The sequence below is a fragment of the Felis catus genome, chromosome A1 (genome assembly GCF_018350175.1).
Source record: "Felis catus isolate Fca126 chromosome A1, F.catus_Fca126_mat1.0, whole genome shotgun sequence".
Lineage (NCBI taxonomy): Eukaryota > Metazoa > Chordata > Mammalia > Carnivora > Felidae > Felis > Felis catus.
The window spans coordinates 25,501,181-25,526,701 of NC_058368.1; the positions used below are offsets into that span (position 1 = coordinate 25,501,181).

A 25,521-nucleotide genomic window follows, 5' to 3' on the forward strand; every position below is an offset into this window, starting at 1 on the left:
TGTCTTTCACATTCTATTTTTTCACTAAACCACCATTATTTAATTCAAATGTTAACAAGACAAGCACCTAGAAAAATATATATATATATATTTTATAATTTCATGGATGAGTTTGTTGTCGTTTTTTTTTAACGTTTATTTAGTTTTGAGGAAGAGAGAGAGAGACAGAGTGTGAGCAGGGGAGGAGCAGAGAGAGAGGGAGACACAGAATCCAAAGCAGGCTCCAGGCACCCACGAACCGCAAGATCATGACCTGAGCTGAAGTTGGACGCTCAACCGACTGAGCCAGCCAGGCGCCCCATGGATGAGTTTATCTTTTAATTTAATTTTTATTTTTGCTTAAGTAAGCTTTATGCCCAAGGTGGGGCCTGAACTCCCAACCCTGAGATAGTCGCTTGTTCCCCTGACTGATCCAGCCAGGCGCCCCCCAAATACTTTTTTTAATGTTTACTTATTTTGAGAGAGAGAGAGAGCACAAGCGGAGGGAAGGGCATAGAGAGAGGAGGGAGAGAATACCAAGCAGGCTCTACGCTGTTAGCACGGAGCCTGATGTGGAACTCAATCCCACGAACCATGAGATCATGACCTGAGCGGAAATCAAGAGTCGGATATTCAACTGACTGAGCCACCCAGGCACCCCCCACCCCGAAAATATTCTTAAGTGAAAAAATTAATGAACTAGGTTTGCATTTCATCCACTGGTTCTTCTATGCCAATCAGAGGTGACTCTGCCTGGTCCACAGTTAACCAAACATCCCAGCTCCTATCTCCAGCCAACACCAAACACAGGAGGGACTGACGGACCCTGAAAGTGCAGGGCATAGGTGATGTCATCACCCGGGTGTTCTCCGTCACCAGGCTACGTTCCCAAGCCAGTCCACAAATCAGAGTCACCAGCCTCTGATGGATTACAGAGGTTTTCAAAGAGTGGGGGGTCACACAGGCGTCCAGGCAATTAAGATGATTCTGGGTGGCTCAGGGGGTTAAGCGTCCGACTCTTGATATCCGCTGAGGTTGGGATCTACAGATCGTGAGACCGAGCCCCGTGTCAGGCTCCTCACTGAGCAGGGAGCCTGCTTGGGAGTGAGTCTCTCTCTCCCTTGCTCTCCGTCCCTCTGCTGCTTGTGCTCTTTGTCAAGGATGAATGAATGAATGAATGAATGAATGAATGAAGAAGAAAGAAAGGGAAAAAAAGAGAAAGGGAAAGAAAGAGGAAAAGAAAAGAAAAGAAAAGAAAAGAAAAGAAAAGAAAAGAAAAGAAAAGAAAAGAAAAGAAAAGAAAAGAAAAGGAGGAAAGAAAAAAAAAAAGAACCCCAACAACTTCTCCTCGAGGAGAAATGTCTGCAGCCACTTTCACACGTGCCATTTCTACTCCAACCTTCGAGACTCTTTGGAGCTTATCTTTGTTTAAAGGTTTCTATTTACCAAAAAAAAAAAAAAACCACAAATCATTTGGATTATTACGTATTAGTCCAGTTTATTAAATAATGAAACAAGGTTTATGCCACATATTCCAACAATGTTTAAATAAAGAGCCTGAAATATAAAGGCTTATGAAAATGTATAGTTTTTATATAATACATACTATTTCTAGCTCATGAATAAATATGAACAGGGGCCATTTTTAGATCACAGATCAGCAACATTTAGCATCAATGATTACACAAATCCACAAGCAAACAAAAAAAATCCGTTATCTTCATTTTAGTTATAAAAGCTAAAAATCCTTTTGCCACATTTAAGCAATATCCAAGGAGGTGGGGGGACTTGTAGCCACACCCCTGAAAATAAGGGAACCGAGTCTCCAAGTCCCTAAGTTCTTTCTTGGTTAAGAGCGTGGCAACTGCGTGAACTCTTTCAAGAAACAGAAAAACCAAAACAGGTTAAGATCCTGTTCTGTATAATGTGTTTAATAAAGCTACACTGGAGAAATACTCTATTTTTGTCTCAAAAACGTGCTCAGGTGTTATGGTGAGGTTTGAGTTTCTTCTCATCCTGGTATGAACATATGCATAATTTGAATAAATTGACATAATGAATGTTGCAGGACGTTGACTCTTTCCGGTCTTCAAAAGGATTTGCTTCTACTGTTTTAGAAATTATATGTACACTTAAAAATATATGTTTTCTTCGTTAAAAAAAAAAAAGTGACTCTTAAAAAGTAATCCTTTAAACTCACAGAACTCAAAAGTGAAAGCCTTTCCAGAGAAAGCCCTTACCACATCAATGGAATGTCTTGGTAAGAGGGAAGAAAATCTCCGTCTAAAGATACGGTTCAGTACCAGGAGTGGGAGCCGAGTGAGCTCAGCTCTGCAGAGTCCCATCCAGATTGGGCCAGGGGAGCCGGACTTTCAGCTACCTCTTTAACCCGTTAGCCCCTACATGCCACGCCACCGCCTCTTCCTCTCTCTTTTTAACGACTTTGTCTCTGGTTTGGAACTGCAATTCTGCCTCACAAAATGTTTCTCCAAGTAAACATTAATAAAGAAGGCAAAGTGGAAGGGACTGGCAGGAAAACTGCCCAGTCCATAAGAAAAACCGGGGTTCCTTCTTTTCTGCTTCAAGGGAGGTGGCCGGACACACCAGGCACCTGCTGAGCACAAGCCCCCGCAGGAGGGTCTGCCCGGGAGCCCCAGTTAGTGTGTATTTAGTGTTCTCAAAGGCTAGAACTGAAGGTACCCGAGTAAATATGTTCCCTGCCCTGGGGCAGCCCGCGAGAAGTATATAAAGGTCTTAGGGCTCTCGGAGTCACTTTTTATTTTCAAAGGAACAAGATGAAGGAGAGAAAGAGAAGGGAGAATGATTTTTGTTGTCTTTAGAAAAAGAAAGGAAGACACTATGGACCTCTTCCAGAAACCAGAAAACAGGTGCGGCACTAAAGAAAGCGTTTTTTTAAAATGCCAAGCAAGTGTTTTCCATCCAAACCAATCAGGAAGCCCAAGACAGGAAGTATCTGAACAGACATCACCTGAACTGAAGGAAAATCTGGGAAATCCGGAAAAATCAATTCTTCAATTCACTCGCAACATCTTGCTAGGGAAAACGTAACAAAACTGTAACTTACACTGTGCTCTTTCTTTTCGCAAGGACTCTTAACAACAGGCTTTGTTGGGGGTTCCAGTGAGAACGACTCTCTTCTTTGCACCCAACTGTGGGTGCTGGGATTCGAGCCAGATGACAGCGTGACTGATGTAAACACGCTGACCCTCAAGTCAAGTGATAGCCACTACTCTTTTCTTCATTTGAGCCTCGACATCAGTAGATGTCATGTCTCCATTTTACAGACTAGAAATAATAAAACTGGGCTAAAACTCAGAGCAAATTACCAACATTACCTGAGACCAAACCCAAGCGGCTAAAAACCCCTCCCGTCAGCAGCAACCTTGCCAGTCTCAAAGCCAAGGTATCACACCATCATGGGTTTAGATATTAATACTTTGTAACAATTCCTCACAAAGGTCAAGCCTTCAAAGGCTTAAAATCACTTATTGTAAGTGAAAGATCCTGCCAAAATAGGAAATTATAAAGCAGTGCAATATTCCAGAGATCTATTTCCTGCACTGTTTACACCTGGAGTTGAAAGGGCCAGGTCTCCACGCGTGAAATGTCTTCAGCCGACAAGAAGCAAACGTCCCCAGAAGTTCAGGAACAGTAATACCCTCTTGGAGGCTCCATTCCGTGGTTCCTGCGAGCTTCCCTAGAGCACTCTGCTATTCTCAGCTGTTCGCTGGAGGGCAACAGGTGCTACCGTCCCCTGGAGAAAACAATTCACAGTTTCTGATCTTCTTGCAAGTTTTCTTTAGCAAGAAACGCGCACTTTGCATGCCGCCTTTGATGTCCAAGGGCACTTCCATGGTAAGGACCAGTGTTTGCATGCCAGTTTGTGGCATTGAACATTTGATGCCGAGCATCCATTGCCAACACACAGCAATGTGCACTAACCCCGTCTTCGGCTGTTGCTCACGCACGCTTCAGAATCTGTGACGAGCCAAGCAGTGAGAAGCAGCGTGAAACACAGGAAGCTTGATTGTTTCGCAAGCAGGCGTTTTCAGAGCGCTGTCTCGTGCAGCCTGGACTTGTCACAAATCCAATTTCTTCAACTGCTCATAGGTCACAAAAAACTGCAGTTATTGGTTGAGGCTGACAACGAAAATGCCATCTGAACAACACTGACACATAAAAACAGACTCACAGCACATCTAACAAGTATGTCCGGGCAGACCACAGGCCATGCACATGATTAAACACCCGGGACTCGATCCTTATCCGCCCCCAAAGGTCTTCCCATTAGCCTTCCCAAGGCCAGCCTGGAACAGAACAATCACAGCTTAGATAACATCAGTGCCCTAGCGTCTGCTCCAAGAGCCTCTTGGAAGATCACGTCCGCGCTCACCAGCTTTGGTGACTGCTGTGCGCAGACTTGCCCAAACGGTAAAATTCTATGTGAAAGTGAAAGACAGCGAGCCCTGGGACGCCCTCTCGAGGGTCACCACTAGGCAGGCCTTCAGCAGGGAGGTGCAGATAAAGAGAAACAGATGGTGAAAACCACATTCCCTTCTATGTAATTCTGCCTTTTCGTGTCTAATGAACGGCTACTTCTTTCCTGCCTCCCACTTTGGCATACAGGAAACACTGCTTATCAGCCCAATAATTCAGGAGCTAATTCCTGTTTAACCTCAGGCGCTCTCTAAAATAAGCATTCTACAACAGCGCTGCCAGACCGCATCCTTCCCAACGGTGGCTAAGGATATAAAATCCTCGTCTCTCTCTCTCTCTGTAATCGTAAATATTCCCAGCTTCTAAAACAGTCTGAATAGAAGTTTGTATTGATACCATTACCTTTCAATAACACTATCACTATACCAAGATTCACTTGGCCCAGCACAGAGACTTTATACCTTCTAAGACAGAAAGCGAATAGTTAGTTCTTAGAATCGGAGGAGCTCAAAAGAATACGAACCCACTTCTAAATTATCATTAATAACATGACAGTTTATACAAACAATATTCCTTTCGCTGCACCTTTTTTTCCAGACGTACTGCGACAGAAAAGGATACAATGATATTCCAAGGACCAAGTCTCAACCAATTCGGCCAAAACCCTTTATACAGAGCAAAAAACCCTTCATTCTTCCATGTCTGTTATAAGGGAAGGGGAGGAGGGGGAGACAAAAGTTAACATCTAACTTTCCAATCATGTCAAATGTGTCAAATACTCAGTAGGCAGACTGAATGATCAACTTTTCTTAAAAATAAAATCCTGTTCGAAAAGACTGCTTAAAAACTCAGTGCCCTCTGCCCCTTTTTCTTCTTTAAAGGCCTCTTCACGGGAGAAGACGTCCAACCAGCCCACGCCCAAGCCGACAAATGGCAGCGGAATGAATAAGAAGTGGGATTTAATTCCAATTAGAACTTCTCGCCTCCTTGCCACTCGGGCTCACAGGTAGGTCGGAAACAAAAAAGTGAAGCAATGGTGGTAAAGATGTCATTCAGAGCACCACTATTTCACGTCATTAGGTGAATACAAACAAGTATCTCTGCGTCGGGAAGGCAGACTTGAAGTCTAGGACGGGCCAGCATCACGCCAGAGAACAGGAACGGCCAAGCGGCCCCGAACTCCGGGCGGCCGGCAGTCTGGTCAGGGAGACAGACAGCTGCGAACCTCCCCCCTCTCAGGAACAGTAAGCCCCACTGTTTAAACCGAGAATTATTGTCAGAGTGACATGTTCTTTCGAGACATGTCTGAATGAAGGATATTCATTCCAGTCTGACTCACGGGGAGGGAGACACATTTTGGAAGGAGACACACAGATACCAGAAAGCATGGCTCTCTTCTCAGCCTGTACAGCAGAGCAGAGGTATAAAGAAAATGAACTTTTCATTTCTAAATATTCGTCTAGATTTTGTATGTATAAAAGTTAGCCCCCGTGTGACCCAAACTAGGTACCATCTCAGGGTTTCACAGAGCATCACTCATGGTAGTTATAATAACCCTCAAAGTTTAGTTACTTCTCAGGTTAAAATATATACATACATATATGTGTGTGTGTGCATATATATATACATATATGTGTGTGCATATATATGTATATATATGTATCTATATGTATCTATATGTATATATACATATACATGTATCTATATATACATATACATATATATACATATAGATCTATATATATATACATATAGATCTATATGTATATATATGTGTGTATATATATATATATATATATATATATATATATGCACACACCCACACACAGATATTCACACGCGTCTGGGGGGCAGTTTCAATGATTAAAAACAAACCACTAGAATGTTGAAGATTAAGTAAAATAAGCTTGCTTATTTCAACATCAGTGTCTTTCATCATTATGAATTATGCTAACAAGGTTTTACTACGTGAATCCAGGCACTGTGCTCTTTGGTAAGCATTCTCTCGTTTTTACACCAACCCTGTGACACAGGTGCAATTACCGTCCCTCCTCACTAACGAGGAAACTGAGGTATAGAGTCTGTACATCAACCAAAGTCATACAAATTACAAGGGACAAGGGTTTTGCTCTAAACCGTGGTGGTTTTGACCATGCTAAGAAACTCTTCAGGGGGTAACATGGAGGCTAATGAGCTGTGACAGGACCCCCCAGCGCCGCACAGGTGACCGCGCCCTCTCACCTGGAACAAGCAGTCCAGGGTACCCTTGTAGCCCGAGCACCTGCCGTCTCGAAGGACTCTCTGATTCATCATACGTGTTCTCACAACATCCACAGGGTTTGAGGCCAGGGCCCCGGCCAGACCACAGGTGAAGCTTGAGCTATGAAAAAGATGCCAACGGAAAAGCAAAAGTTGACCGCCGAGCCGCCACCACCACTAGAGGCAAGAAACAGCATCCTCCCAGACTACGTTAACGTGACATGTGACAAGACGGTACGTTTCCGGGAAGACGCCCATCTCTAAAGCACGGCACAAACTTCTTAAATATAGCACTGATTATAAATTCCAGCCTCAACTAAGTGTGAGGTTCTGGAAGGTCAATCACAGACACATGAAGGAATGTCATGTGTTAATGAACTCTGGGGCAGAGCTTTTCACATTGTGCAGGTGTATCAAATCATTATGTACGCTTTGAATAGCTTACAATTTTGTCCGTTATACCTCAGAAAGCTAAAAACTGAAAATAATAGAAATACCAAGCCAAGTTAGAGAATGCTAATCATGATATTGCTCGTGTAATAAAGTACACAATACTTTTGTAGACAGATTTGCATGTGACTAAAAAACAAGCTGTTGACAATGGTTACCCATGTAAACAGACAAGGAGGACTTTCACTTTTTCCTGGTTCACTCCGGAACTATAATTTCCCAAATATGAGAATATAATACCTTTATAATATACCTTCTTTAAAATTTCTATAGATTTGTAGCAAATTGCCACCCTGACCTCCTGCATACCTAAAATATTATTTTTTTTGAAATCTATAAACATACAGGAGGTGGGTATACACAGTGTCTCCCATCAGGCCCGAGAAAATCAGGTGCTTCTTGGCGAGGTCATAGACCGGGAGCTCCACACCAACGACGATGGCAGCCCTCTGCGCGGTAAGGGACACGCCCTGGGTAAGAAGACGAATAATCAAGACTCAGAGAGCTCTTCCCGGAGTAGGCCTTGCCAAAAAATGAAGAGTGACAGAGGAGAAAAGACCAGAGGGTAAAGGAGTCAGAAGCTCACGTCCAGTTCCTATTCTGGCGCTAACCGTACGACCTTGGCCAGACGCTGGCCAGGACCAATCACCTCACAGAGGCTCCGGTTTCCTAGTACATACTGAGAAGACTGTCCTAGATGACCCTTACGGTCTATTCTGTGAACTGACAGGTCAAGAGAATACCAGGAAATGGCACTCCATACCAGCGCTTGCCTAGTAACGGTCTTCACTTAGGGACCAGGAAGACATACACATCAAAAAATGCAGGGGCGCCCGGGTGGCTCGGTCGGTTAAGCGTCAGACTCTTGAGTTTGGCTCAGGTCGTGATCTCACGGTTTGTGGAATCAAGCCCCACATGGGGCTCTGAGCTGAAAACACAGAGCCTGCTTGGGATTCTCCCTCCCTTCCCCCTCCCAAAATAATAAGTAAATGAACCTAAAACAAAAATAACCCAGCATTTAACTATAACCTAGAAAACCCTCCTCTATGAGAATCTTTTAAAGAAAAAGTAAACAACAAAGTGCTCGATCTTCTTCATAATTATACATAAATTACTCAAAAGGTATTTTAAAATATGACATATTCCTTATATTTCCACTTTCCAGATAAGGAAATTAAGGAAGAAAGTAACTTCAAGGGCAGACGTCACTTGTCTTCCCTTACTCCATTTCGCCTTTCAGATTAAATAAAATGATAGGAACAGAAAGAATAAATTCAAAGGGAAAAAGGGAAGAACTAAGGCAGCTGGCTCTGTTTTGCAGGCTTACCTTCCACAATCCTCTCGCTCCCTCCTGCTGGTAAATGTTAATGAAGTTGCCTATCATTCCCCCTTGAATGGTGCTGCTCTGGGCTTGCATCCGTATCTAGAGATTATTTTCAAGATTAACATGAGAAGGAAATAGCACATTTCTCCCCAATGTAGACTTCCGAATATCATTCGATCTGTTGTTTAATGACCATTAACAGAAAAGAATCATAGCATAAACACTGCCGTCATGCTAGCTTTAAATGCCCTTTGCAGACGAAACATTTTTAAGGTTTGGTTCTTAGGCACTTTGGAATCAACAAAATGCATCCAGTAGAATCCAGAGCTCATTAAGTGTCCAAAAAACCTGATTTTTTTTTTTAAAAAGCCTTTTGAAAAGGAAAGGAAATGACATTATGTCCTTACAGGTTAATAAGTAGGAAAGAGAAGGTGATGGTAATACTAAGATTTCACATAATTAATAGGAGCATCTAGCATATTTCGCAGCATGAAGCATGGACAAACAGATTTCTTAAATTAGTTACTTCAAGCCACTACTATTTCCAACCAGCTGAACCAAAAGGTATGCAGGCGAGCTGAGCACGGGATAACCACATGATGTCCGTCACACTCCGTTACACTTGAATGTACAAACACACTCGAGAACGGCTGCGGAATTCACATGACTGAGATGCCAACGTAAAAATAATGTTTGATGTAGCTCTCTGTATTTTTTTAATGTTTACTTATTTTTGACAGAGAGAGAGAGAGAGAGAGAGAGAGAGAGAGAGAGAGAGAGAGAGAGAGAATATGAGCAGGGGAGGGGCAGAGAGAGAGGGAGACACAGAACCCGAAGCAGGCTCCAGGCTCCGAGCCATCAGCACAGAGCCTGACGCAGGGCTCGAACTCTCAGACTATGAGATCATGACCTGAGCCCAAGTCGGACGCTCAACTGACTGAGCCACGCAGGCACCCCAGCTCTCTGTATTTTTTTAAAATTAAAAGGGATTTCTCACTAAAAATCGGTACCTTATTTTTATCGAGGGAGCAAAAAACATTACCTCCGACTTCTAAAGAAAAGCTGTTACTGCCACGCAAAACACAGGAATGGCCTATCCCTAAGCCCAGCATATGTTTAAGATATTAAAGGGAGTATGGATATTTTTCTCCGCTTTTCCCCAACAAAGGGTAAAATCAAAGCAAAAGCACCTTCACACATGCTGCACCCTGACCGTGCATAAGTGTAATGCCCTCAGCACGCTGCTACATAAGGTTCTGACATCTGTCAGAATCCCCTAGTAGACTGAAGGCTCTGAGGGCAGGGTCCTTATCGTACCCATTTTTGGACTCTAAGCACGGAGTACGCCAATTGGCAGAAGGTAGAGGCATAGTGGATGCCGGTTAACTAATAGGAACAAAAAGGAGAGGAAGGGACAGAGACAAACATCTTAACAGGAATGAAAAAGCAACTCCTGCCTAATTTCTATTTTGTTTAATTAGTTTATTCCCTTGGGGCACCTCGGTGGCTCAGTCGGTTAAGCGTCTGACTTCGGCTCAGGTCATGATCTCGAAGTTCGTTGAGTTCGAGGCCCACATCGGACTCTGTGCTGACAGCTCAGAGCCTGGAGCCTGCTTCGGATTCTGTGTCTCCTTCTCTCCCTGCCCCTCCCCCACTCATTCTCTCTCTCTCTCTCTCTCTCTCAAAAATAAACATTTAAAAAAATGTTTAATTAGCTTATTCCCTTGCCTTACTCCAGAAAGGATTGAAGGAGGCAGTTTCCCTGTTATTATCAGTAAGATCATCCACCTTACCACACTTATGTCTAACTGTAGTAAGGAAATATTTCCATCACTGTATCCTGAAATCAAGTTAGCAGATAACATCACACGTTCAGATATAGGTCATTAATGAGTAGACCTGTACAGAACTTGCAGCCTCTCGATTTTTTAATGGACCAACAAAACCAGGGAAGATTTTCAATGAAAAATGAAATTCACATGTATCCGAGCCTACATTTTTTTTCTGCTTAGTCACCAAAGACCTTGTCTCCACAACGAGCTCTACTTTTGATGTCCTTATCAGTGGGAGATCCTCCCTCATGGGAGGGCCTTCATGGCACTCAAACTGCAAACATTTGTTTACAAAACTGTTACATTCGCGGACTTGCATTATCTGAATGTTGTTCCCAGTAAGAAAATGTGGGGCGAGTGTGCCTATCAGATATGGATAGCACTGCTTACTTTCAAAACATCCGTTGGATTAGCGATGGTTGAGGATATGACTCCAGAGAGAATTCCACACACCACATTTATCAGTAGAGTTTCATCTATAAACAAGCACATATTATTCAACTTTTCATTATCAGTAACTCAAACATAGGTGCAAACTCATTGGCATACCTCTTGTATATCTTAAGGGAATAATTAAATTTCTGCTTTATGAATCAAGCCATTTTTAAAATGTTAGGAATTCTGCTGGCTTATCAGGACTTTGCCTAGCAAAATCACTTGACATCTATTTGCTCTCGATTTGTTTTTGTTTTTGAAAAATATTTACTTATTTATTTAAGTGATCTCTACACCCAGTATGGGGCTCGAGCTCATGACCCAGAGATCAAGAGTCGCACACTCTTCCGACTGAGCCAGCCAGGCGCCCCAAACTTACTTGACATCTAAAAAGGGACGTGAAGTATCGTGCAAAGTGAGCAGCCATCTGCCAATTCACTTTTATGTGTAAATGCGTATCACTGTACTAAGATGAAGTATATCTCATAAGAGAACAAAAAAGATACACTCCGGGGCACCTGGGTGGCTCAGTCGATTAGGCACCCGACTTCGGCTCAGGTCATGATCTCACGGCTCGTGAGTTCGAGCCCCGCGTCGGGCTCTGTGCGGACAGCTCGGAGCCTGGAGCCTCTTTCGGATTCTGTCTCCCTCTCTCTCTGCCCCTCCACCACTTGCACTCTGTCTGTCTGTCTCTCTCTCTCAAATATAAATAAGCATTAAAAATCTTTAAATAAAATAACATAAAAGTAAACTTAAAAAAAAGATACACTCCTATGAGATAACCATGAAGATAAAGTTTTAAAGCACACCATATATATTTAATTTGAAGTGTACTAAAGTGCTAAAGCATCTCAGCCCCTGCTGACCACTCTCACGCAACAGTCGGCTGGCGCTCAAGAATTCAGTTCTTAATACTACGAAAGGTATTCACTGCTTTCCTGAAAAAAATCCTGATTTTAGAAAATTTTAAGTGGGCTAGAACTATAACAACATGTCCTCTAGTCTAGGAGTTCTGGAGATGAGGATAACTAAAATATTTGTAGAGATTGCTCCTTTTAACTGCTGTTCCCCTTAATTCAGCCAAGAACTGACTTGCTTTGGGGTACCTGGGTGGCTCGGTCGGCTAAGCGTTCGACTTTGGTTCAGGTCCTGATCTCACGGTTCGTGAGTTCAAGCCCCGCATCAGGCTCTGCGCTGACAGCTCAGAGCCTGGAACCTGCTTCAGATTCTGTGTCTCCCTCTCTCTTCCCCTTCCCCTGCTGGCGTGTGTGCATGTGTGCACACACTTGCGCTCTCCCTCTGTCAAAAATAAACAAACATTAAGAAAAAAAGAGAACTGACTTACCTTAAGCGCGGTTCACTCAGACTTTATACCCAGAGTTCTCTTCAGCAGTAAAGTCACAATTAGGCTCAAGAAAATCTGATCTTGACCAACAAAGTCACACAACCAACCCACCTCCTGTCCACAAGGAGAGAAAAGATTCTTCACTCACCTTCTGGGTGCTCAACAAGCAGTCGCTTCAAGCTCTGGTAAGTGCCTATCTTGATGGTGCCATAGGAAGCCTGGCGTAACATCGCAGGGGCAATCCTGTCAAACCAATGGACAAGAGCCCAAGAAATTCTAAAAACCAGGCACCTGGGTGGCTCAGTTGTTAAGCTCCTGACTTCGGCATACGGCATGATCTCACTTCATGAGTTCGAGTCCCCCATCTGATGAGCTCAAAACCCCACTTTGGGTGAGCCCTGTTGCTCTCCCTCCCCGCCACTCTCTCTCTCTCTCTCTCTCTCTCTCTCTGCCTCTCACTCACGTGTGCCCTCTCGAAAAGAAAAGAAAAGAAAAGAAAAGAAAAGAAAAGAAAAGAAAAGAAAAGAAAAGAAAAGAAAAGAAAAGAAATTCTAAAAAGCACTTTAAATCCTCTAGAAGACACACACACACACACACACACACACACACACAGATAGTGGCCTTCCACAATCAAACTACACTCAAGCCGATTTCTCGAAATTCAAAATCTAACAAAAATATACTGGGGTTCGGTAAAATGTGTGCAAATTAATAGTTCACTAAGTGAAAGTTCAGCCCCCTGTAGTTATCCTTAATGAAAATGTAAGTGAACACGGAGTTCTATTCAAATGAAAGGGCTGTCCTTTCTCGGGACAAAGCGCCTCGAGAAATCTGCCCTCGGCGAGCATCTATCACTCTTCAGTGGCGGCTCTAGAGCTCAATTCCCACCTCCTCGGAGGCCCTGCCCCAGTTACTTCCTCTCCCTCTCTTGGCCATCCTGAGCCCAGAACCACCCTGGGGCAGTTATCTGCCCCGGCTGATCCTCCTCGTCCCTCTCCCCTCGCCATCAAAACTCCCCTCACCAAGGTGACCAACTGACATCCGCTGTCACTGCATCAAATGATGTGTTTCACTTAGTATCTTACATAACCTCTCCGCGGTACTTGCTGCCGTCCGCCCTTTGTCCTCCGTGCTGCGGTCTCCTCCCTGAGCTCCGTTACATCCCCCTCTCCCGTTTCTTCCCTTTTCTCTACAGCCTCCCTACCTCTGTTTCCTGGGGTGTTCTGGGGAACTCTGTCCTAGGCTCTCTCTTCTCTCCCCGCTCCACGCACTCCCTGGGTGAGCTCGTCTACTCCCATGGCTTCTACCACCGTCCAAGACTGATGACTCCGAAATTCCTGCTTCCTGCATCGATCCAACGATGCATTTCCAACTGCCTCGTAGATGTCTCAATTCGCATGTCCCCCCCCCCACCCCCAGATCCAGTGTCCCACACAGAGCTAAGTGTCCTCCCACCCCAACCAATCCGCTCTCCTCTTTGTTTCCTGACCCAGAAAATGGAACGTCCATCAACACCTTGGCTGAAAACCAGAAATCAAGACATTAGCCTTGTCCCCTGCTTCCTCCACACCCCCTCGTCTATTAGGTCACGTATCAGGTCAACCCTATGCCCTAAACAAGCCCTCTTCTTTCTCTCTGTCCCCAAGACAATCCCTCTGTTCAGAAAATCATTGTCTCTGCTTCCTGTGTGACAGCCTTTTTCCAGCGTTGTCAGTTCTCATTCTTTCTCCCTACGGCAGGCTGGCTTCTTTTTACCACCGAAACCCTATCATCTCAGTCCCCCTACTGAAAACCCCCCAGCACCTTCTGCCTGCCACAGGCACAGCAAACTCAAGCGCTTATGGGCACCGGGCAGACACCCTGAGTGCAGCGGGCTGGGTCTCATGCACCCTCGCACGTCCTGCGAGCGGCAGAGGTTTCGGTAAACCAGAGAAGGCATCCTCGACGCCTGTTGCCGTTATCCTAAGTGAATGAACACGTGCCCAGATGTTGACTTTTCTCAAGAAAATGGACTCCCCGGTTTCCATGTGCAATTTCTCATAGTTGAAAATATCGGCTCGAGTGAGAAACAAAAACCTTGACTGGTAGGTAGGAGGGCTGTGAGGCACCGATTTGGGACCTGTGCTGGAGGTGTGCCGGAGGAAATCAGGATGCTTAGCGTGTCCTGAGGCCATCCGTGTCCTGACCCCGTATTACGGCTCCAACTCCAGCTCTTGCTACTCAACAACTCCAGCACTATACCTACGCCGAATTACTCGCATGTCATTACTAGAATGTACCACGCTTTCTTGTGCGTACTGCTGACTTTGTATAAACACAGTCCCCCCTCCTTTTTGTTTTGTAAGTAGGCTCCACGGCTACTTAACAGCCCCAGTGTGGGGCTTGAACTCACAACCCTGAGATCAAGACCTGAGCTAAGATCAAGAGTCAGCTGCTTAACCAACTGAGCCACCCAGGCTCCCCAGTACAGTTCCCTTCTAACTTCGCCTGGCGAACGCACTCTTCTTGACCCTTCAAGCTCAGACCCAGCACCCCTGGGGTCAAGCAGCCTTCCTGAAGCCCACCCCCTCCCCTGCCCCCACAGTCTGGGCTTGATGCCCGGCCTCTACCAGGCTCTGGTACTCGTTATCAGACTCCACTGCAATCCCGCTGACACACCTACAGCCCCCCACTAACCGACAGCCCCTTCATGCCTGTGTGTTGCTGCTGACCCCATTTGTCCCCCGGATCCAGCCTCACCCTTCTCTGTGATGCTCTGCGCCCTGAGAGGGTGGTGCCCACGGGTCATGTCACTCAGGCTCCCTGCCAGCTGACTTCAGGGGGGATTCCACCAGTAGATGATGCGAGGGAGGGAGGAGGGGGAAGAGGTATTCTCTCCCTGGCCACTCCCAAAGCATCCCTCGACAACTACTGTTGGCTCCTTCCAGACGCCAGCCCTACCAGGCTGTTAACGTCCTTGTCCCTCTGGGCCTAGGGTTGGTAACAATTTCTCACTTTGCTAGTTTCTGGGTACCTCGATATCCTTCCTCTGTTCCCTTAACCCGTAAGTAGCCCCTTCATTAAAGTCTTCCCATAGAGGGGCGCCTGGGTGGCTCAGTCGGTTAAGCGCTGACTTCGGTTCAGGTCACGATCTCACAGTTCGTGAGTTCGGGCCCCACGTACGTCAGGCTCTGGGCTAACAGCTCAGCGCCTGGAGCCTGCCTCAGATTCTGTGTCTCCCTCTCTCTCTGCCCCTCCCCTGCTCGCACTCTGTGTGTGTGTCTCTCTCTCAAAAATAAAATAAACATTAAAAAATTTTTGAAGTCCCCTCATAGAAACCACCCAAGTGAATTCTGTTTCCTGCAGGGACCCGGGCTCCCATAGGCACCTGTCTCACTCGCTTTCCCAGCCCACACCTTCAGCACACCGTTCACTAAATGCTGAATTACAGAAAAGTGGTTCACAACACTTACCCAGGGAGACTACTCTATCGTTTTCACTATAGCAAAAACCTTGGTAATTCAGAATAGCCAAGGGGAAGGGCTTTTTTTCAGAGTGACATGGTGAATTATGGAATGTTTTGTGGCAACAAATGTACATTTTGCGTTATTAGCTGTATTTGAATACAATAAAAAAAACATACTTCCAACACAACGTTCGCTACATAAAAGGTATGTAGACAATAAGGTTGAAACGAAAAATGAAAAATCTACCAAGCTACTTGCTCTTTTCAAATACACTTCAAATGTCTACTTTTTCTCTATGAAGTCTTTAATTTCAGTTGATTCATTTAACAGGTCAATAGTCCAATATAAACGCACAAAGGTCTACTTACCCTGAATACAGGGCTCTCAGCCCTTCTTCTCTGCCTATCCGCACTAAGGCGTGCAACATTCCTCGATACCGGATTTCTCTAAAGTTTGCGTCATTTGTCTGGCCTTGAATCTGGAGCCGTGTCTTGGTTAAATCAATTGGAAAAGTACCTTAAAGTTTTTAAAAAAAGAAATATTTCACTTGATAAAAAGAAATTCCACCAAATAAAGAATACATGGTGATATATTCCTGAGAAAATATTTCGACTGTAATGTAAACTAAGAAACAGAATTAAGAAATGGCAGATACTTTGCAATCTTTTTTCTATTAAAAAAAAAATCAGAGGGGTGCCAGGTGGCTCAGTTGGTTAAGCATCCAACTCTTGGTTTTTTTTCATTTTTTTTTTTAATGTTTTATTTATTCTTGAGAAAGAGAGAGACACAGAGTATGAGCGAGGGAGAGGGGCAGAGAGAGAGGGAGATACAGAATCCAAAGCAGGTTCCAGGCTCTGAGCTGTCAGCACTGAGCCCGACGCGGGGCTCGAACTCACAAGCAGTGAGATCATGACCTGAGCTGAAGTCGGACACTTAACCGACGGAGCCACCCAGGCACCCCAAGCATCCAACTCTTGATTTTGGCTCAGGTCATGATCTCACGCTTCGTGAGATAGAGCCCCGTATCTGCGTTGGGCTCTACGACAGTGTGGGGCCTGCTTAGGATTCTCTCCCTCTCTCTCTCCCTCTCTCTCTCTCCCTCCCTCCCTCCCTCCCTCCCTCCCTCTCTCTCTCTCTCTCTCTCTCTCTCTCTCTCTCTGCCCCAACCTCTGACCCCCTCCCTGGCTCACACACACACACTCTCTCAACATAAACATTTTTTTTAAATTAGGAACCAAAAGATTAAAAATACACCAAAAAGTGCATAAACGTATTTTCCTTTCTTTACATTTTTATTTGGTTCCCATCTTACTCTACATAGGATTTGAGCGGCTGCATCGCTGTAAAAAAAAAAAAAAAAAAGGTACAGGGAATGATTTACACCAACAGGAAATCCATTTTAAAATATGTTACCATCTTTTGCATGTGTGAAGGCTAAAATCAGGTCCAATATGAAAGAGGAGGGGTAAGCTCATTTGCTAAGGGAGTTTCTCACTCTGTGTTCTGCAGTCTAGAAGTAAACCCGTGAACGCAGGTACAGATGTTAAACACGGCGCCCAACAGGTAGTCTACCTGAATTCTGAACACTGTCGGTAAACTCGATTCGCCGTGGAACGGAGAGCCCACCCCACAGGGAACCAAGTGGGTGGGTGGTTAACGCGCCTTAACCCCTCAGCCCCGGGCCTCACCGGCTCCCCAGGGGCAGCCTCTGTCCCAGGACGGCAGCGCCCGGGCCCTGGAAGCAAATGACGCGTCCAGCCCAGCACCTGGCATTCGGCAGCTGCACAATCGGTATCCGGTGAAGCAATTCCGACAGGGAACAGACAGCGATCAATGGGGTCTGATGTGGAACTGCACTGGAAGAGGAAGCCACCAGTACAACGTGGACCGTGTGCGTAATTACGGACTGACTGCACAATGACAGTCAGATCTGGCCCCCTTGGCCTCCTGTGCCAACGGTGGCCAAGTGGCGAAAAGCACAAGGAAAACAGGGACAGAGGGACCCTCGGAATGACTGATAAAACTCGTTTGATTACCAGGTTCCACTTTCTCCACACCGAACTTTGGCCCCTAAACTGCTGGGAGCCAAAATGACTGTTTGTCTGAAAAAAAACATACCAAAAGGAGGGTGTTTTGAAATCGGAGATTAACGTGTCATATTCTCGCATTCTGTGTGTCACCTCCAATCACATCAAACACCAGAGAGCGACCTTAACTTTTAATTGGCATCACGTGCCGCACGTGATCGACACCCCCCCCCCCCCGACAACGCCATCCAGGTGGGGGGCGGGGAGGGGGTGGAGGGGCACCTTACCACATTCGGCCGTGATGGAGGCCAGCCCTCCGTACACGAAGGGCTTCCAGTTGAGGGCCGACATCCTCGCCACGGTCCCTTCTCCTTTGGTTAGAGGAACATAGCCTCCCACAGGGCTCCTCCTGGACACAAAGGGGAGGCATTTCAAAGTCGTGACTTCCCGCACAAGCAGTTTCCCCTTTACGCTTGTGTTCCATTTGGAGAGCATCGCAGACGAATGCCCTCCGTGCCCCCCCCAACCCCACTTCCCGAGGGGGGCTCACCTGCATAAAGCCAGGCCCAGCTCGCTACTAAACCGCATTTCATCCCGTTCAGACCTTAAGTAACGCAACAGGCTGGGAAGCTGAGATGGGGTATGTACTGAGCACAACGGAGGCTATTTTCTGGGCTGTCCGGGGCTGTCCATTTTATCTCACATCTATTCACGTTCACGCAACAAATATTTGTTATTTGTTTGCCCCTGTCTCAGTGAGTCCCTCGGGTGCACCGAAAAAATGCTGCAACCCAGTGTCCTAAGGTGAAGTGACAATTACTGAAAAGGACCAAAATATACTTCTAGTTCACACTCTGTAAATGTTGGTGTTCTTCTCTTAACCGCATCGTGTTAATAGCTGGGAGGCAGCTCGGTATGAAGGAAAAAGGCGGACTCCGGGGTCAGAGCCACACCGCTTCCTTCCTGAGGAAGCTCCCGTTCATCTCTAGGTTTTTTTCTCCATCAATATCATCACCATCGAGGCAGCCAACACGACCAATTGGGGTTGGAGCCCATACTTTTATTTGCTAAACTAAATAAAATGCCAAGCTTTTAATCCTATTATGGGGATTAAATATGTATTTAAAAAAAATTTTTTTTTCAACGTTGATTTATTTTTGGGACAGAGAGAGACAGAGCATGAACGGGCGAGGGGCAGAGAGAGAGGGAGACACAGAATCAGAAACAGGCTCCAGGCTCCGAGCCATCAGCCCAGAGCCTGACGCGGGGCTCGAACTCACGGACCGCGAGATCGTGACCTGGCTGAAGTCGGACGCTTAACCGACTGCGCCACCCAGGCGCCCCTTAAATATGTATTTTTAAACTAGCACAGAAAAGACACTCAACAAATGCTGCCTTCCCTCTTCCTGTCACTTAGAAGGTGCTCACACATGCCTGCCATGCCAGGTCCCCCACATTCATGACACATTCTGCAATTTTAGGCACTTTCAGTTGGTAAATCTGGCTTCATGTCCATTAACAGGAGAAACATGCAGATAAACACACTTTTTGTGTATATAATATTAACCATAATTATTCTGGGTTTAAAATAAAATTTCGGGGGCGCCTGGGTGGCTCAGTGGGTTAAGCGTCTGACTTCGGCTTAGGTCATAATCTCACAGTTCATGAGTTCGAGCCCCCCCATCGGGCTCTGTGCTGACAGCTCAGAGTGTGGAGCTTGCTTCAGATTCTGTGTGTCTCTCTCTGTCCCTTCCCCACTCGTGCTCTCTGTCTCTCTCAAAAACAAACATAAAAAAAAATTTCTTAAATAAAATCAAATTCCTAATTTATTATAGTCATTATTGGTAAGAGATACACCCAGTGTTTGTAATCTGCATGTTTTAGGAGTTTCTCAAGACCACATTTCTCAAGAAAAGTCACCATTGCCAAAAATGTCAGTTAACAACAAGGCCAGAGGGCTTGCTTAAACTAAGAAAAAAACACAAGGAACCCAAAGGAGACTGTAAATGGATCTACCTATAGCTATTCTCATTTATGGACATTAACCGAATTCAGACTGGCTACAAGTGAGTAAGATAAAAGGCTAAGAATGGAACCTGAAAATCATCATTTGCTTTATGTGTTTCAGGATCAAGAACAAACTGTGCCCCCCAACACTCATCTCAGCCCCTTATTATCCTCAAAAACATTTAGTTATATCTGCACTTGATCTTAGCCAAAAGGCCGAGAACCGATAATATCTGAATGTAACTAATTCTTCGTCTTACTAAATTCACAATTAATACTGTAGGTTAAATAAACTGTCAGAACACATTAATAATAAATCCAGTAATTCATTAACTGTCCAGTAATACCTTCCTTAATCCATTCTTGGATTCTCCTGAATTCAAGTTAAAAAAAAAAAAAAAAAAAAAAAGCAATAGGGGCGCCTGGATGACTCAGTTGGTTAAGTGCCGGACTTGATTTCAGCTCAGGTCATTAATATCACCGTTCCTGAGTTCGAACACCACACAGCCCTCCATGCTGACAGTGCAGAGCCTGCTTGGGATTCTCTCTCTCTCTCTCTCTGTCTCTCTCTGTGCCCCTCGACATTCTGTCTCACTCTCTCACACTAAACTTAAAAAAACAACAACAAAGCAATAACTACATAACAGTGATGTGTGGAAATGCTGTAACTTTAGAAAAGTGTCTGATATAAATGATTTCAGCGGATCCCCCAACAAGTTTGGGACAGGAGGACAGGAAAACAGACTAGGAAACGGAGTCCCAGCAAGGTGCCTTGTCCAAGGCCACATGGCTGATGGGGCAGAAATGGGGCTCCAACCCAAGTGTTCTTTTTTTTTTTTTTTTTAATTTTTTTTTCAACGTTTATTTATTTTTGGGACAGAGAGAGACAGAGCATGAACGGGGGTGGGGCAGAGAGAGAGGGAGACACAGAATCAGAAACAGGCTCCAGGCTCTGAGCCATCAGCCCAGAGCCTGATGCGGGGCTCGAACTCACGGACCGCGAGATCGTGACCTGGCTGAAGTCGGACACTTAACCGACTGCGCCACCCAGGCGCCCCTCCAACCCAAGTGTTCTGATTCCAAGTACAGCATTCTTTCTGCTACCACCTGAGGCTGTATCCAATCATAAAGGAGTGATGGTGTTTTAATTAAGGAGAAAATATTATTAGGCAGCTTCAAAAAGGTACTACTGCAGAGAAAGACAGATACCATATGCTTTCACTCATATGTGTATCCTGAGAAACTCAACAGAAGACCGGGGGGAGGGAAAGGGTGGGGGGAGGAAAGTTACAGAGAGGGAAGGAGGCAAACCATAAGAGACTCTTAAATACTAAGAACAAACTGAGGGTTGATGGGGGGGGGGGGGAGAGTGGGTGAAGAGGGCACCTGTTGGGATGAGCACTGGGTGTTGCATGGAAACCAATTTGACAATAAATTTCATATAAAAAAATAAAGTACAATATCTTTATTGTTATTATTTAAAAAAACAAAAAACCAAAAAGGTACTATTGATAAGGTGCATCCTATAAGCAACAAAAATGTGTTTAAGATAAAGGTATTAAGAGGATATAATATTCAGAAGGTAGATAATCAATATAAACAGTAGCAATTTATTTTCCCAACAAAAGGTATATGAAGTCAGTGTTGAAACACTTGGGGGGGTGGGTAGTTTTTTACAGAGGTGAAATTCACATACTCATTTTAGTGAGCAATTCAGCGGCACCTCATACATTCAGGATGTTGTACAACCACCACCTTTATCTAGTTCAAAAATATCGCATCACCAGTCCCCCCTCCCTCTGGCTTTTACTTTCTTGGACGTGACACTATATATGCATTAAGTATCTGTGTGGAACATACGGCCATTATTAGGAGTTCCTAACCTGACTGCAGAGTTTCCTAAAAGTATATACACTAGGGCCCTACCTACTGAATGAAGATCTCGGGGACATTGCGAGCATCTGTGTTGTTACTGAAAATCAGCCAGTTAAATACATGGCAGCCAATTCACACCTTGGAATACTTACTACTTAAATTCCCATTTTAAATAGTTAATGCTCAGTGATGATGTTACAGGTGATCCTTCTTTTTATTCATCTTATTTAGTACTGATTTTTTTCCTACACACGTATGTGTGTGTGTCTTTATATATACAGACACACATACGCACACAAGCCATCCTCCAAAATGTTAGCAGAACTTTATGCGAAAGGGAATTATAACTGATCTCTAACTTAAAGACAAACACAACATTTTTTTTAAAGACTATTTTGTCATATGACCTCATGCCATCTCACTGAGTCACTTTCCGTTTTCCTGCCTCACCTTGTTTGTTTTACTGGTTTAGTTTTAATGGCTACTTTTGGCTACTTTTTCTTCCATCGGTGTTTTTAATTAAATCAAAACCCAAAAGAGCTCTGGATTATACTCATATGCAAGTACCCCAGTAGAGCTCCAAACCATTGTGGAATTGCCTCCCCCTGGGTTTGAATCACGTGGATGGAGCACACACCCATTTGGTCCTATTCCTGTGAACCACCACCATAAACTGATCTTCCACAAATGCGCATCCATTCCTGTACTCCCGGTTACACTGTAAGAAAGTACTTTCGATTCAATTCCAATTTTTAAAAGTTAGCAAGAAGAGGGTAAAAATTACCTTTGGACTCTTCTCTTTTCCTTTCTGAACGCTAGGACTAGATTCCGGATCAGTTAAGCTTACTGCCCACCTTCCCAGGTTAATGCTTACTGTGTCAAAGAAAGAATATGTTGGCTTAAACAGCAACCAGAGAGTGTCAGTAGTCAGTCAAACACCCGAACTAAAAAGGTTCTAGCTAAGACTGGAATGGAAGACGTTATGTCCCCAAAGCCATGCTGGCCACAGCCAGCTGAGATGGGGCGTCAGCTATCCCAAGCTGCAATCTTTGGTAAGCTAAATCATTTCTTTGTTCTGGAGCTCTCTTTGTCCTAGCACAATTTTGGGCGGGGGGGTGGGCGGAATCCCGACTCTACTCAAGTCCCAACACTGACAGGCCAGCACAGTCAGGCAGACTGATGTGTCCTTAGCAGTCTAGTGTCTGGGCAACATCTTGGCCTGAGATCCAGGGAAGGAATCACAACTTTGCAAAAACTCCAGTGCCAGATAATGGTGCTTGGGAATCACTTCCCACTCTGCACTCCTCTTCTAGGCCATACCCTCTGGCCAGACCAAACCCAGTGACCACTTCTCTGCTGCCTTATAAACACAATACTAACAGCAACAGCCTTCATTATCAAATATCTGATATGACAGGCATTGCTGTACGTTTTCCACATAAAGGATTTTATTTCATCCTTACAAGCCTATGAAGTAGGTATCCTTATCCACATTGCACAACTGAAGAAAGACCACCTCAGAGAGGAAGAGTGACTTTCCCTAGTCGCACAGCTACAAAGTACACAAACTAAGGTCTCCCTGAAGGAACACGTGATCTGTACAAAGCCAGACACTATTTTTCCAAAGTCCGTTAAAAAATATTTGGGGGTGGGGCACCTGGGTGGCTCAGTTAAGCGTAGGACTTCGGCTCAGGTCATGATCTCACAGCTCACGAGTTCGAGCCCCTCATCGGGCTCTGTGTGGACAGCTCAGAGCCTGGAGCCTGCTTTGGATTCTGTGTCTCCGGCTCCCTCTCTGCCCCTCCCCCGCTTATTCCGGCTCCCTCTCTGCCCCTCCCCCGCTTATGCTCTGTTTCTGTCTCTCAAAAATAAATAAACCTTAAAAAATATATATATATATATATGTATATATATATATTAGGAGGTGGGAGGGTAGGAAATTCTGCACGTTCTGAATAAACGTGTAATTTTTCTGCAAAGGAAATACAAACTTCCCATCTATTTTTTTAAGTGTTACTTGAGTAAAAATGTCTATACAAATAAAGGATTCTAAAGGCTTCTCCCTACACTTAAGATATGTACTAAGTTACCATATCCCCTCTCCTCTGTTTTCTCTTAGTACTTATTTTCTCCTTACCTCATTTGCACAGGTGCAAAGAGAGGTAAAATACGGTACGGTAATTGCTGCTGGAACTTTTGAAAGCTTTCCAAGTTCCTGTTATATAATTAATTCTGCGTAAGTTCTTTCAAATTTACGTGTGTTCCCTTTTCAGTCTACAGTCTGAAACTGCAATCACGGTCTCTAAAATGATCCCTCTTAAATCTTTATTCCCCATATGTCTGCCTTTCATTGGACTTTCCCTATTTCCAACTGCCTTTAAAGGTACAGTATGCAAAATAAGCTCATCACAGACCTATGCAACGTGAAATTGAAAAGGCATCTTAGAAGTCATACCTCATGTCACATGAATTAACTGAGCCCACAAACACAAAACTTGGCAGCGGCAGAGCCAAGACCAGATTCATTCCTTTCAACTTTTTTCACTACAACAGGAGGACAAATCGACCCCTGCAGGGCAGTCCCGACATTGTTCTGCTATTCTTGCGCAGGAGCGACAATGCTGAACCCTGCAAACGCTTTACATCAAGTTACTTACACCTAGAAAGGCGCTACAGTGCAGCGCTACATGAACCTTCCAAGCTAATGAACTACCCCCGTCCCTCCAAAGGTGAGCCAACCCGGCGTGTCCGGGAGCAATTCAGAGTACAGCGAGCGTGCCCTCTCCCAGAGTGGGAAGCTCGCTGGCGCCCGGGCTGCACACTCTGAATGAACCCGAGTGGGAGGGATGCAGAGACAGGAGAAACGTACCGCGGGGGCCAGGGCACACACGCCGAGGTCCCGCATGGGCCTCACACTTGGGATCTGAGACGCTGGGGCAGGAGTCACCCCACGCCCCCAAGCGATGAGGCCCGGGAGCCGGCGCCCCTGCCGGAAGAGCGGGGCCAAGCCCCGGAACCTCGCGCCCCGGGCAGCCGGGCCCCGCACGCAAACCCGGGAGCAGCGGCAGCCCCCGAGCACGCCCGGCCGCGTCGGCGCTCTCAGGGACCGCAGTCCGACCGCAGTCCCAGTCCCGGCCGAGGCCGACCGGAGGGGCAGCACCGCCCGCGGCGGGGCAAGGAGTCCCGGGCCGGCTGGTCGCGGACACCGTGGCGAAAGAGAGTTGGGCGGGCGGAGGAGCGAGCTGGAGCAGGCGCGGAGCGGCCATCGCGGCCGCGGCCCGGTGGTCAGGCACTTACCCGGCGCCGGTGGCTCCGCAAGTCCTCCTACCCACGCTCAGCTGCGACCAGACCCGGCCAGCACCGAAGCGGGAGAACACGCTGCAGCGCAGCGAGGGCAGCACAGCAGCTTGCGTCCGGCCCCGCCCACCCCGCCCTCGTGGGCCCGCCCCCCGCCACGGCTCCCATTGGCCGCTCCGGCCGCGGCCACGCCCATGGCAGCGGGCGACTGGCTGGCAGCGGAGGCACCTAGATATTGAGTCGCCGGCTCCCCACCGACAAGGGTGGTAGCTGTCGGGGACTCGGTGACACCTCCCACGGCCTTGGGTCTCGACTCCGCAGTGAAAGAGAAACTTTAGGGAACGCACCGAGAGCCACGGAACAGGAGGCTTCTCAGGGTGCTGATTCTGTGTCCACGTGAACCTCCGAAGTCAGAGGAAGTAAACAAACTTGCACTTCTTTTTTTTATCCCAGTGTTTTAGTTTGAAAAATTTCAAAACCGACTGAAGAGTTGAAAGATTAGTGCTATGGACAGTGTGCACTTCTCTCAATGCTACCATTCAATGCTACCATTTCACATTTGCGTTCTCTTCACTAGATAGATCCCCCCCCCCTTTGTAAAGTTGCACACAACGCTGCTTCACCCCTAAATACCTCACCACTATCACATGCAAGAAATTTAATGCAACTTCTGTTATATCATTTAACATACTGTTTTTTTTTTTTAATTCCCTTTGTTGTCTCAAAACGTCATAGACAAGCACACGTGCACACACACGTCTTTGAAAAATTCAGGCTCTACCCAAGA

At 45.7% G+C, this 25,521-nt stretch overlaps 2 protein-coding genes across 2 annotated transcripts; one reads left to right on the forward strand and one right to left on the reverse strand.

Moving 5' to 3' along the window:
- Nucleotides 1–1,451: 1,451 nt before the first annotated feature.
- Nucleotides 1,452–24,874, reverse strand: SLC25A30 (solute carrier family 25 member 30). Its single transcript, XM_006927302.4, has 10 exons — nt 24,735–24,874; nt 17,843–17,964; nt 15,897–16,044; nt 12,231–12,325; nt 10,693–10,778; nt 8,474–8,569; nt 7,492–7,616; nt 6,679–6,817; nt 5,059–5,139; nt 1,452–4,121 (listed from the first exon to the last, which is right to left on the reverse strand). Exons 2-10 carry the CDS (start codon nt 17,904–17,906, stop codon nt 4,080–4,082), a joined length of 876 nt encoding a protein of 291 aa, XP_006927364.1. The 5' UTR covers nt 17,907–17,964; nt 24,735–24,874; the 3' UTR covers nt 1,452–4,079.
- LOC123384153 (translation initiation factor IF-2-like) lies at nt 21,790–24,966 on the forward strand. The gene is made up of 2 exons (XM_045053227.1): nt 21,790–22,489; nt 23,991–24,966. Exon 2 carries the CDS (start codon nt 24,265–24,267, stop codon nt 24,964–24,966), a length of 702 nt encoding a protein of 233 aa, XP_044909162.1. The 5' UTR covers nt 21,790–22,489; nt 23,991–24,264.
- Nucleotides 24,967–25,521: the final 555 nt, after the last annotated feature.